Source organism: Solea solea, chromosome 10, assembly GCF_958295425.1.
Source record: "Solea solea chromosome 10, fSolSol10.1, whole genome shotgun sequence".
In the NCBI taxonomy this organism is placed as follows: domain Eukaryota; kingdom Metazoa; phylum Chordata; class Actinopteri; order Pleuronectiformes; family Soleidae; genus Solea; species Solea solea.
The window spans coordinates 26602339-26615585 of NC_081143.1; the positions used below are offsets into that span (position 1 = coordinate 26602339).

The 13247-nt window shown below is 41.3% G+C and overlaps 1 protein-coding gene across 4 annotated transcripts in view; it reads right to left on the reverse strand.

Moving 5' to 3' along the window:
• The window catches only part of rptor (regulatory associated protein of MTOR, complex 1), a 207677-nt gene that overhangs the window by 98786 nt on the left and 95644 nt on the right, over positions 1-13247 (reverse strand). For all 4 annotated transcript variants that reach the window (XM_058640290.1, XM_058640288.1, XM_058640289.1 and 1 more), the window contains exon 8: positions 7244-7303. In XM_058640290.1, the coding sequence (XP_058496273.1) occupies positions 7244-7303 (60 nt within the window). The remainder of the gene's footprint in view (positions 1-7243; positions 7304-13247) is intronic.

Sequence of the window (13247 nt, forward strand, 5' to 3'; positions counted from 1 at the left end):
AATATTCATATTTTTGAGTCTCACCTGATGCATCTGCTGCTCCGTGCACCGTGAAGCTACAGCCTGAAAAACCACCAAAGGTGGAGCTTAATTTAGTAGAAAACAAAAAGTTTTTTTGTGCCAAAAATGTTCATCACACAGTAAAATGCATGATGAGTGCAGATCTGGCACAAAACAATAGCTCATATTTCACAAGCTGCTCTGTTCAAACACTGAAGGTCCAATTATGTTGATGAAATCACATTCTAATAGTGATGGAAACCACTCTGAGGGTCACGCACTTTTGGAGCGGACTCTTCTCTCTGCTGCCGACGAGACGGACGCACGGTCGCATCAAAGCATCGCGTGTGATCACATCACAGCGACAGGACTCTGCCAGGTGTGAACGCCGTCTAACGACCCCCGCTGAGTGAAGCACAGCTGGGTTTCAGACAGTGACAGACACCGGGGAGGCGGAGACTGATGAAAGTCACAGAGGAACAGGGACCCGCCCATGACACGTGTGTTCCTCCTCTTCATGTAAGATGAAAGACGGGCGGGGGATGAGTATGAAGAGCACGTACTGATGCAGGTTTTTGAACATTCTACTCATGTGGAACTACGATGGGAAAACCCGGGATTTCTTGCACTAACAAAGGGGTGAAAGTGAAAATTTAAGTGTTAACGGTGGAGATTTTCAGTCAAAAGTTGATTCACGGGCCAATAAGAACCAATCAGGAAGTGAACGCGGATAACTGTGTCATCATTTTCAAAGGTCTCTGTCCAGACTAACGTTTTATACACACAGAAATATCTTTTTCATTCTTTAAAACCTTCTGTAAACACTGCGTTGTCTCTTCACACAATCACAAACCACCCCAGATCGACTCTAAACGCTGCAGTACATATGCCAGGCCTGTGTGTGGCACTGTGATGAAGATGTGACAATAGCGCGTTGTGTACAAACTCCCAAGACAAGACATATTGGTTGTGCTCATGAAAATTCAAGGGTGGCGTGTGAGCCACCAAAAACGCTGGTTCTGAGCAAATAAAAAACCCATACATGCAGGAGTAATCAGACTATGAATCACATTATCCAGGTTATGATAGTCTGACTAAGACTAACTCGAGACATAAATCATGGATCTTAAGTCTCTGTCTTTACAGGAATGACTCCCAGGTTTAGAAAGATTATTTTAGGTGCATTTATCCAGGTAGGTTAGTCCGACTAAGATTAGATATCTTAGTCTGACTAAACTCGGACTATGACTACATGTGAACACGCAGAATGGGTAAGAGTAGGAATAAAATAGGACTGAAAGAAGACTTTTCCTGACGCTGTGAATTAGTTGTGTGCACGGAAATGCAAGGGTGGTGTTTTGATTCTTTTATGCATTTTAAAGGCTACAAAAACGCCGGTTCTGAGCAGATAAAAAGCCGATACAACACAAAAGTTGCGTGGATTCTCCTCAACTCTTAAGAACAAGAAAATACGTCATTTACTCCAATACCAATACTGATACCAATGCTACTTATTAGTATGCATTCAAACATGTTGTGCTGCCTCTTGTTTCCAGAATATTGTTGTTCATACATTAAGTATTTTGTGGATATTTCATGAAAGTTTCCAAAAACACTTAAGGGCTAACAAAGCGCCAGTTCTATGTAAAAAGCCAATACCATAAAATAAAAAAACTAAAGTTTTGTGGATCCTCCTAAACTCTTCTAAACGTTTGTGTTTACAGGCCCTAAATTGCAGCCCCAGTCTTTGCCAGCAGGGGGAGGGTTCTCAAACAAAAGGCACGGCCGTAAGAGTAGCATGTCACGGTGCAGGTAACATCCACATGCACTCGTCGTGACTCAGGACTGATTCACACGAGAGTGTGTGCTGGGTATATGTGGGAAGCAGAGACAGAAGGACGCACAGATGGAGCAGAGACAGAGGAAAAGATCAAATTAATCAACAAATCAGCAGCAAACGGACCACTCGCCGCTGACATTATCGTGCCCAATCCATTTCACAACAAACGTGTGCGATATTTCAGGGGGCGGCGACGGGCATTCGGCACGTGTCTGAACATTGAAGACATGTGTGGTGACAGAGGGGGAAAAACACTGCTTTGTGCGAGTGGGAAACTAAATCACACAAAACTCATATTTCACAGTGTGAGGAGTATCAAGCTGCACTGCATCTCTCGCTCGCTCTGCTTCAGCCTCAAAAGAAAAGCAACATGGTGTGGTGTTGTTGCTAGGATACCACAAAGTCACCAGATGATTTAATGTGCTGCTTGTGCTACAGTCGCTCCAGCCTGGTTACAAGAGTTTATGCACCTCGTGAAGCTACTTTTTCTCCTCATTTAATCTTTATTTTACTAGGAAAAAAAATGTTTTTCAAGTGTGTTCTGGCCAAGACAAATACAACAAGATAGCAGACATACAGTATATACTATCCAAAAACCTAAAATAATACATTATCAGGATCACAATCATTATCAAAAAACCCAATAAATTAGCAGGAACATCTACAGACAGATGTGTCTGCCTTCAAGTCGTGCAGCATTCTCCTAAAAACACCCAATGAGACCAAGCCTTTAAGTTTCAAATCTTTCTGCAGTTCATTCCAAACACAACATAAAAGCTCCTTTTCCCACAATTCAGGTCTGACCCTTGGGAGAAACGGTGAGAAAGTATCCTGGGAATTGATAAAAGTCAAAAGGTAAGAAGGGAAAAGACCGAGAAAAGCTTTGTCAACAATTATTCGCCAATGTTGACAAAGAGACAAAGAGAGTGACGAGTGCAGAACATCTCCATCGTCCAAGATCGACATAAAAGTGGAAGCAAACAGCCTCTTTTTTTTTTAGATTGTACCACCGTAGTCCGACTAAGGTAAGGAAATCGGACAACTTGCCGAGTCCGATGCGGAGGAGAAAAACGATTTACTGGCTGTGTACGTCTGAATCACTTTCCTGTTGACCTTAAGGTCAAGAACAACAAACAGACTAAGCGTGTACATGCAGGAGTAATCAGACTATTAATCAAATTATCCAGGTATGATAGTCAGACTAAGACTAGCTCGATTATAGTCGGACCAACATGACATGTTTAAATGATATTAAGAAAACCAAATTATTGTCTTAGTCCGACTAAAATCTGACTTTTAACATGCACGTAAACGCATCGACTGTTTTCAGTCTTCACCACATTTTCTCAGCCACTATTTTCTAACATATAAAATGTGTGAAGAGGTGAAAACTTGTTGCGTTTGTTTTACTCTGTTAAAGGAATGACTCCCAAGTTTAAAGAGATTATAGATGCGTCATTCAGGAGTAATCAGACTATGTTAGTCTGACTAAGACTAGCTCTATTTCTTAGTCCGGCTAAAATCAGACTTTCAACATTCATGTAAACTCATCGACCATGACTACATGTGAACACAAAGAATGGATGGCTAAGACTAGGCATAAAATCAGATTGAACCATAATCTTGCAGTAACGGCCTCAACAGGATCCAATTAAGGTTGGATTACAGACCTACAACCACCTCTGAAGGTGTTCTTTGTGTATGATTCTGAGGAGATCTGGCTTGGTTCAGGCTTGTGCAGTCCACATGTGATCAGACCACTCAGGGCGGATGTTAATATCATGTCTGACCAGGACCTTTAACTCTGGCATTTGGGTTTTTAATGAAGACTGCTGGCGCAGCATCACAGAGCCGAGAGTTGAGAACGAGTTTAGTGTCATTTTTCTTTTATGAGCGCAGAGACTATACATTATTTAACTGTGAAAAGGACATCAGCTGAGTCGACATTTAGCCGCCTGCGAAACACGCTGGACATGCAATGAAACAAAACAGCAACGACGGCACCAGGGATCCGACCGAGCTTTTATTACAAATAAAAAGCTGAAACAACAAAAGTGAGAGGAAGAGTCCTGTCTTTTCCCCCACTTTAAGTATCAGTTATCATAAAGTAAAAAAACTTCTTTTTCATTTTAACATTTTACTCGTAACTCTCAGAATTACAGAAATATCTTATCCAAGCAATAGTTTTTAGTTTTTCCCCCTGTATGGGAGTCCCATGCTGATTATTCCCATGCTTGCGCATCAATGTCAAGGTCATCTATCTCATGAATTTCATATTTCACTACTTTTTTTTCTCCAATATTGTTCAGAACTGACAACATCTCAAATCCAATTTCATTGGAGCATGTGAACAATACAGAAAAGGTCAGCATTTCCTTCTTGCTTTCTTTCTTTCTTTCGTTTAGACTTGGTAATATCGCACCGCCGTGGTTTGTGTATGTATGAAGCAGAAGACAGGATTGTCCAAAACATCACTGAGTGGTCCGCTTAAGACTCTTTCGCCTCCGCAGCCTGGAGGACTCGCATCTTTACACAGTGTTCTGCATCTATTTGTTGTGGCCACACATACAAAGAGTCAAATTCACTGAAAACGTAGTTTTTCTTGAGCATGTTTTCCGTCAGAGACAAGTTTATTTCAGCCTCACAAACCGTGGCTGTGGTTTCAGGTCAGAGTTTGTTTGAACTCGACAGAAACCGTTATGAATTTCATTCTGAGGAAGCGGAACGCTGAGGGCTCCGCGCCCTCCTGACCGTTACTGGGACGTAAATGACCTTTTAACCCTCGTCCTAGAAGCTTCCGGACTTTATCAAACCCCATGGACTGATGACGGTAGAATGGTAGAACATATGGACAAAGGGGCTCATTTCTTCAGAGGTGTTTCGTCATCACTCTCGTGGGTTTCCCCATCTTGCCTTGGGAGTCACGCGGCAGAAGCTCTGCGTTCAATGGAAGGGCATTTCCTGCGTAATTCTCCTCCACTACGGGGATTCGAGGAAGGGAAGGGAATGGAGGGGGGGATTCAAAGAACTGGTGCATGAAAACAAACACATGAAAGACAAACAGGTTCATTGAGAGGTAGCAGAAGGCAGAGCAGAGACGGATAAGACCGCAGGCAGGTGAAAAACACTATTTAAAAAGATAATGATCTTCTAAAAAGATGGGGAAATATGTTGACAGTCATTGTGTAAATTAGCCACAAATGATCTGGTTACACGCCGCGTTTCTCTTGGGAAATGGTGGATATATCATCAAATGACGAATGAAGAGATAAATCACTGAAATATGATCAGGAACTTTGGAGACGAGACCTTTAAAGAGGTCGAAACAAAGTGAAAACTATCAACAATAGTTGATTCGCTAGCATTTTCTGCTTCTCATCCATCCCCTAAATCCCCGCCCCAAACTAGAGGACAATTGGCCAGTTTCCGAGTCCCGATCTGGTCCTTCTGACAATCATCGGTGTCTTTAAATTTGAGGTATTGACGGAATCAACTCGGCTTGTACAAGTTACATCGCACAAATAACAGCTACTAACTGATGATGCCGACAGTCCATCCTCCCCGTCTGCTTAAATTCTGAAGTCACGTTAAATCACACGAGTTTCCGTGAGAAATAAGCGTCAAGTGTTTGGTCCGGACTGGATCTTCTAGTCTGTACTTTCACAGGAATAAAACATGGAAAATTGGCCATAAAGTTTGTTGCGTCTGTGGTCTCCCACCTTTTTAAAAAGTCAGATTTGAAAATCCTCATGTGTGGGACAGGCTTAGTGATGATGCCGCCGCCCACTACAGGTTAAACTGTTGTCCATTATGGTGGACTAGTACTCAAAGGTTTTGGGCTGACTCTTATATAATTAGTAGATAAAATAGGTAACTCTATCAACGCCATGAAATACTGTACTTACAAATACGATAATCTAGAAACATGAGGCAGCACAGGGTGTTTGGATGCTTCAGCAAATCTACTTTTAAAATGGTAAATACACTATTTCTGCAGCACTTTCCTCGTCTTAAAGTTGCTTTACACGTTCACTCACATATTCACGCAATGTGCATTTTCCATTACACAGCTTTCATATCTGCCACAGCCGTCAGGGTTCAGCGTCTTGCCCAAGGACACAAGTATTGACAAGAGAACCAGTATCGAGTGGTATTGATAAGAGCTGCAACTAACGATTATTTTCATAATCGATTAATCTGTCGGTTATTTTCTCGCTTAATCGATTAATCGCTTGGTCCATAAAATGTCAGAAAACCTTAAAAAAAAGTTGATCGGTATTCATAAAACCTGGAAATGACGATGATCTCAAATGTCTTGTTTTGGCCACAAACCAAAATTATTCACTTTTAATGATTTCTTTGTCATCCAGAGCAAAGAAATGATGAAAATACTCACATTTAAGGAGCTTAAACAATCGGAAATCTTGTTTTAATCATGAAAAAAGCTTCAAACCGATTAATCGATTATCAAAATAGTTGTCGATTAATTTAGTAATTGTTTAATAATCGATTCATCGATTATTGTTGACATCATTATTGGTATCGTTGAAATCCTAACGATACTAAGTAGAGAAGATGTATGAAAAGGGATGAGTAAGTTCAAAGTCAGTAAGTTTTGTGTTGTATCCACTCAGAACTGATTAACTATTTATATTATTATTAAAACAGTTTACAGTGAAAAGTTCCGTTAACATAAATGAAATATGAACAGGAACGACATCGTCCAGCGGGTGTGTGTGTGTGTGAACATACACTGAGTTGTGAATGTTTGTATGTGTTTGAGGTAACTTCAAAATCACAGGACGTAAAGGAGAGGATTCTTCAGACACTCTTTAACGTCAACGACTCGGGCGTGCGTCGTGTTTCTGTCAGATAAAACAATCTGCTTCTAAAATTGAGTCGCTTGTTTTATGGGTGTCATCTCACTCTTCCAAGCACCTAAGTGTGGGCTGAGGGTAGAGAGAGAGAGAGAGAGAGAGAGAGAGAGGGAGAGAGAGGGAGAGAGAGAGGGAGAGGAGCCGCTTTATTGTTCTGTGAAACCACTAAAACTTTAGATATGACATCCATACCGAGGCTCTAATATCAATCTGAGAGCGTCTGCCTAAGAGCACGAGGTGCACTGCGCTCAGCCGCTCGACACCTGCAGGTTTTACTGAAGAAATGTGGGGCTTTAAATCTGCCAAAACTACTGCCACTTAAGCTGGGAGGGGGGGGAGACAAAGGTGGAGAATTATACCTGCAGGATGGAAAACAACACAGCGAGGGCTGACAGTGCAGCGAGGGTGAAGCAGGAAGACAGACAGATGATGATTCCTCTCGACTTCAGCCTCCCGAGAGCGAGAGGCGGTAAGAGGCGAGAGAGAGATTGTTCGGGACGGCCGCAGCGTATGGAGTGGCACTTACTTCTCAATGAGGTCTAACGTCACCCCCGGCACCAATTTGGCACTTTTCTGCATACAAAACCTAAAAGAGAAAAAACACACAGACAGGGAAAGTTTCAAAAAAAGCCTGAGAGGGAAAACAAGAGAGTGTTCACAGGCGAGGCGAGACAGTCAAACTGTTTTTTACTTTTGACTTAAGAGAAAAAAAACACAGTGACGAGAAAACCAAAAGCTTCAAAGAACACAAGCGCGGTGATATTTGATCGACGGCAGCAGGAAACGGTCGTATTTTCCCGAGATGTGTGTGGCGTGACGAGGTTTTTGTGGTTAGCGCCGACAGCTCGGGCCAGCTGTAAGTCACAGCAGGGCGCCGCTCACATTCTCGACAGATGCACAGCTTTCACGACGAGCTCGCCGCCGACTCATCACACACCTGGAGGAGAACAGGTGCGTGCGTGTCACAGATCAAGTGCAGGGAAGATTAAATAAGGAAAGACTAAAGCAAACGGTTTACAGCAGATGTGAAGCTATGCTATTTATTGCCACACGATGAATATAAAAAGGTGAATATTCGTTCTCCTCTCAGCTCGGCTTCCCTCGCAGATGTGGAGGGGACAGTGGGCCGAGAAGAAAAAGCAAAAATGTCACATTGTCACATATTGAAGTATCATCATGGAGCTTTTAATCTATTGAGTTATTTTCAATAATGACACACTGGCTTGATTTCAAGACTACCATCACAGCATTTGCCAAACTGATTCAGAGACATTTTAATCTATACACATTAATCTTTAGTCTTTGAGGATTGTTAAGCCATGCAACCTTGGTCCCAGTTATTGTGTCTGTTGTATTGACTTGTGTATTTTATGTTGTATTTATACAGTTGTGTTGTATTTTCTGTTTGTTTGGGAGGTTTTGGTCCCTTTGTTTGCCAAGTTCAAAGTCGGCCTCCTTGGGAACGTGACTCTATAAATAGCTGACCTGTCAAGCACATTTCAAAGCAGGAGCTGCACTTATATACAGTATATATTACATAAATGCATTGATATCTGACTTTCTCTAGCTTCTGCACACACACACACACACATTCTTGTACAGCGTTCTTAGTAACAATCCATTCCCTCGCCCCTCACCTTAACCATCATAACAAACCCTAACCATTGACCTCAGACAGGTTCTAGTCCTTGGTCTGCTTCTAGTGGCGTATTTCCACCAGCTCTACTCGCCTCACAACGCAAGTAGCGTTTCCACTAGCATAGTACCTGGTACCAGGTACCTGTGACGGCAGGTCAGACTGCCGAAAAGGGAGAGACGTCCGACACACAAATCAAGCTGGACAGCGCCAAACTGTAGTTCACTTAAAACTACTTAACAACCCTAAAAACATGGGTTAATCTCCAACAACTACCAGGGAAACCTCTATATTTGGTGTCTGGTGTATGTAGAGTCCGGTGTATTTAGGGACAGTGCCGCCGATGGCGAGCGAAGTTTGAAGTGATGAAATCAAACCGATGCCTCAGAACAACGACATCGTGCAGGAACAATAGGACTCTGTTTTAAACTCTGTCACAGTTTAAAATTCTAGCCGCCCGCGATCCAGTCGTCTCAATTAATTATCAAGATGATTCACCGCCCTTCCCCTAACGCTGGAAGCCATTATCACACCTGGAGGCAAATCTTAAACAGGAGAAGTCATGCATGCGGGGGGGTTGTATTCAACAACCGCTCCACCCTGACTGTGATGCAAAGCCATGGCACTCGAATTCAAAGGTTATTCCTGCTGCTCGAGAATAATGAGATCCCATGTGGCGGCAGCACGACTTACTGTCTCTTTAAGGATCAGCATGCGCCGGATAAAACCTCCCAAAACTAAGACAAGTTAATCCAGAGAAGTTAATGATCAGCAACTTACAAGATATGACGCTCGGAATCTGTGTCGGAGCGTCTCTGTTTTGTTTCGATCGCAGGTTTGTTATCGTTTTGCTCGATGTTTTTTTTCTCCCCTCCCCCACAACAAACCACAGATTAAATATCTTATTTATTGTTTTTTGTCTGTTGGCTCCAAAAAGGAAACAGCGAATCCCCCTCTGATATAAACACAGATGATTCACTAAAAATGGAGTCTGGCAGAAAGAGTCAAAGTAAAAAAAAACAACAACAGACGGGGCAGGACGAACACGAACGCTGTGTGAAGGGAGATGGAAGAGCAGAGATAAGAAATGAGAGGACTTGGCTCAATTTGGTCCCAACAAAACTTGATTTAGTTATTTTTTGATCTGCATCTTGCCTCAGAAAAAGAAACGTTTACAGTTTATCAGCTCAAAACTCAAAAGGCTTTCTCACTTCTAGACTTAAAAAGAAAAAAAACATTCACTGCTTAATGCGTCGACATCAGGACCAAAATGGTATTAGCTTTGTTTACTAATTTGGTCCAAACTGTGTAACATGAAAGTTTTAGTTTTATTTCTTAAGTGATGGCACAATACTGTGATGTAATTGGGCCGTTATCAGTGTGGTCAGAGACAGTAAATACTCCATTTACAAACCATTACAAGTCTCTTAGTGTGTCTGGTATAGATCAATAACTAACAAGAGCTAACAATGACTCAGCAGGAGAATGAAACTAAATGAGTTGAGAATGTTTATGTGCAGAAGTGTTCACAGTTTTGAGGAGGGTCTCTCTTAGTGGGCACCAAACAGTCTCAGGGCAATTAAAGCAAAAAAATTAATAAAAAATACCGCAATAGTCAAAATGGCTGACTTCCTGTTGGGTTGAGGTCTTGGTCCTGGTGGACATTTTTGTTTGTCTTGTCATGTTGCCACCAAGTTTTGTAAAATTCGGCGCAACCCAGATTTGGCCTGCTCCATTCACATTTCAACCTTGGGGGGGTGCTATAGAGCCCTAGCGCAATGCACGGGTCCAAGCATCATGCCAATATCGGATTTTCGCCATAGCTGTCCTCCATGCTGAGTATCTTATGCATGATAATGCCTCAAAAATGACCGAAAAGCCACGGAATAATAATAATAATCTGAAGGAAAACAAAAAGGTTCCAGCCTAACTTGCTAGCTACTGTTGGTAGCCTACTAAATTAATTTATTCTTCTCAAACTGAATTTGCAACTGTGTTTAAATAAAAATAGAATTACCAATGCCACACCACAGCCGTCGCTGATTTATTTTAATTGCTTTAACTTCTCTATTTAAGTTATTTATGGTGTTATTATGCATTTTGTACCTTTTAAAGCAGCTGGAAATGCCTTGTTTAGCAGAAGCTAGGTACCCTAGCCTGCCAGTTACTTTTTCTCAATTTGTTTTGACTGCAATGAACCAACGAGCCTAGCTTGCTAACTTCCTGTTTCCATGTTAAAGTCAACACAAATTGTTAAATTCTTAAATATTATAGTGCAGTTTACAGGGCTATGACTTTCTCCAGTCAGATGTGATCATAACCAGGTTTATCCCATTATAAAAAATAACTGCAGTGTCATTTCTGTGTGTAACATTAAAAAAATGTGTACTGGCAGAAATTGAAAACCATAACAATGTTTGTAAAAGTGTATAATTGGCTTGAATGCCGTTCTTTCACGTGCAGTAAAAACTGTGCATTTAACCACACCAATTGCTGGTCATTTAATAATAATGTAGTTATTATTAGCTAGTTATTGTTTGAGATGTCTAGTATTGACTGCCTAATTACTGTTATTTACTGTAATGTTGCACTGCTTTGTTATTTGTGTAAGTGTCTCTCGTTTGTGAATAAGGCATTCAAGAAAGAATTGTACTTTGTCAATAAAACCTTTGAATTTTTTATCTATTTAAGTAAGGTGCTTTAGGCAGCCATCTTGTGTCGCCATGTTCCTACAGCAGCAGGAAAGGACGACGAAGAATAACATCCTTTCTGATATGTGAAGGCCACCGTAGTTAGTCCTCCTATTAGATGTCACTAATTCTAACATACAGGACCTAAGATTTTAATTAAAATGTTCATGGAAAAATCTAAAAAGGTGTATTAAATAAATAAGCTATCAGTTATTGTGCAGCTCCGTGCTTTCAGCAGCTCTGCTCTCAACATAGAGAATTACATGTTCAATGGGAAAAAAGGGAGAAAACAAAGGGCTTTTTTTTTTTTTAAAGAATGAAAAAAGTTCCTTGAACATAAAATCAAATCCGTTTCACAGATCATACGTCACGATCTAATGGATGAATGAGAGCCATAAAGAGCTTTTTTATCAAGGCTTCCACACACACACACGCACCATGTCTTTTCAGATCTCATTATCTGCTGAATGCAATTTAGCCGATGATGCATTTATTGTGGAATCTGCTAATTAGTGCAGTGCACACACACACACACACACACACACACACACACACACATATGGATGTTATAAATACTACAAACTGGAAGTAAGACACTGTCATACAAACAGTAATCAATCTCAGTCATGACAAGCGTGGATAATACTACTAAAAAGCATCCGTCAGGGCTGAGGGCAGCTCGCGACTAATGAGAAAGAAATGTTCTGTACAGAAGAAACACGGAGGAAACCACAGCGGCCCAGCGGAGGGGTTTGGCATGTGTTCTGTATTTGCTGGTGAGGAAGCACACGCTCGCAGAAGAACCTGCTTTTTGATTTCACAGAGATTCATTGCTGCCGCCTTCTTCTTCCCCAAGGGCCGAGTCGCTGATTTACCCTCAGATCAGGTCTGATTGTAGCACTAGAGTTTCCTCCTGAATAATATTTCTGTTCCTCACAAGCACATTTGGATCTTTGACAAGATTGAGTCGGTGTCTGACAACATCTTTATGATGCATTGTCTTCAGCCGAGCAGTACATCATATATACAGTGGTTTGCTGCTGCTGCTGAGAGCAGTAAACATGATTTTCAGAAGCATCATGATTTTGCAAGATAGAAGTTTGGGCGTGACTTTGCATTAAACTGCGATTTACCATCGAATGAAGGCGACGCGTGATTCGCAAATGTGCAAAACTGAAACAGGCTAATGAAAACCCACCCGATGTTTTGCTTTTGTTAACACCGTTCAGAGTTTATTTGGCTTCTATATTCATCTTTCATTGATGTATGTTTAAATAAAAGCTTGAAAATAGAGATCTGTAGAATATATATATATATACACAATGGAGTAAAACTTTTTTAGGCAAAACTCCATGGAATAAAATAACAGCAAAAATAAATAGTGTGGTGAGTTATGACCTGCAGGTAAAAGACATAAAAAGTGGTATTAGAAACAAAGAAAGGAAGGGGTATACAGGGGTGAGGATTTACAGCATGTACTTAAAACTTACTCGATTTTTCTCAAAGAAAAAGCTGCTGTTGTTGCGACAACAACTTGGAGTGGTCGCCCAAACTTTGGCTGTGGCTGGTGAACTGAACTGAACAAAAGGCCAGAGATGAAGAGGAAATGAAGGCATGATTATTACCAACAGAGGGTGAGGTGGCCAAAAACAGGCCAAGACGAATCTGTTGGGTTTAACACGATGACGTCTAAGAAGCAACGTCTAGCAACTTCTGTAAACATCCACCAATGGCAGCCACTGAGGAACAGCTGTCTTTCAATTCGGCTGTTGCTTCCATTGTAAGTGACTTGCTCCTCAGAGCTGCCCTAACAAAAGTCTACTAGCTCCTAGAAAACTCAAACAAATAAGTTTGTTGAAATGTTTTACAGGCAAAAATCATTAGAGGCCATTACTCGATCGCCATCGCTCCAAGAAAACTCATCTGGGTCATTGGTCTGATTGGTTTGTAGGTCTATCCAATTGCATACAGAGGGATTTTAATGTCCATTGGTCGTGCCTCTTGCAAGTCCAGACTCTGAAGATTGAGATTTGGCCAACTATAGAATGTCAGTAAAAAGAGGAACAATCACAAAGGTGTTTTTTCCAATGGTGTAAGGGTTTAACACGATGACGACAAAGAAGCAACATCTAGCAGCTTTTTTTAAACATCCATCATGGCCGCCACTGTTGCTTTCATCTAAAGCGACTTTCTCCACGGAGATC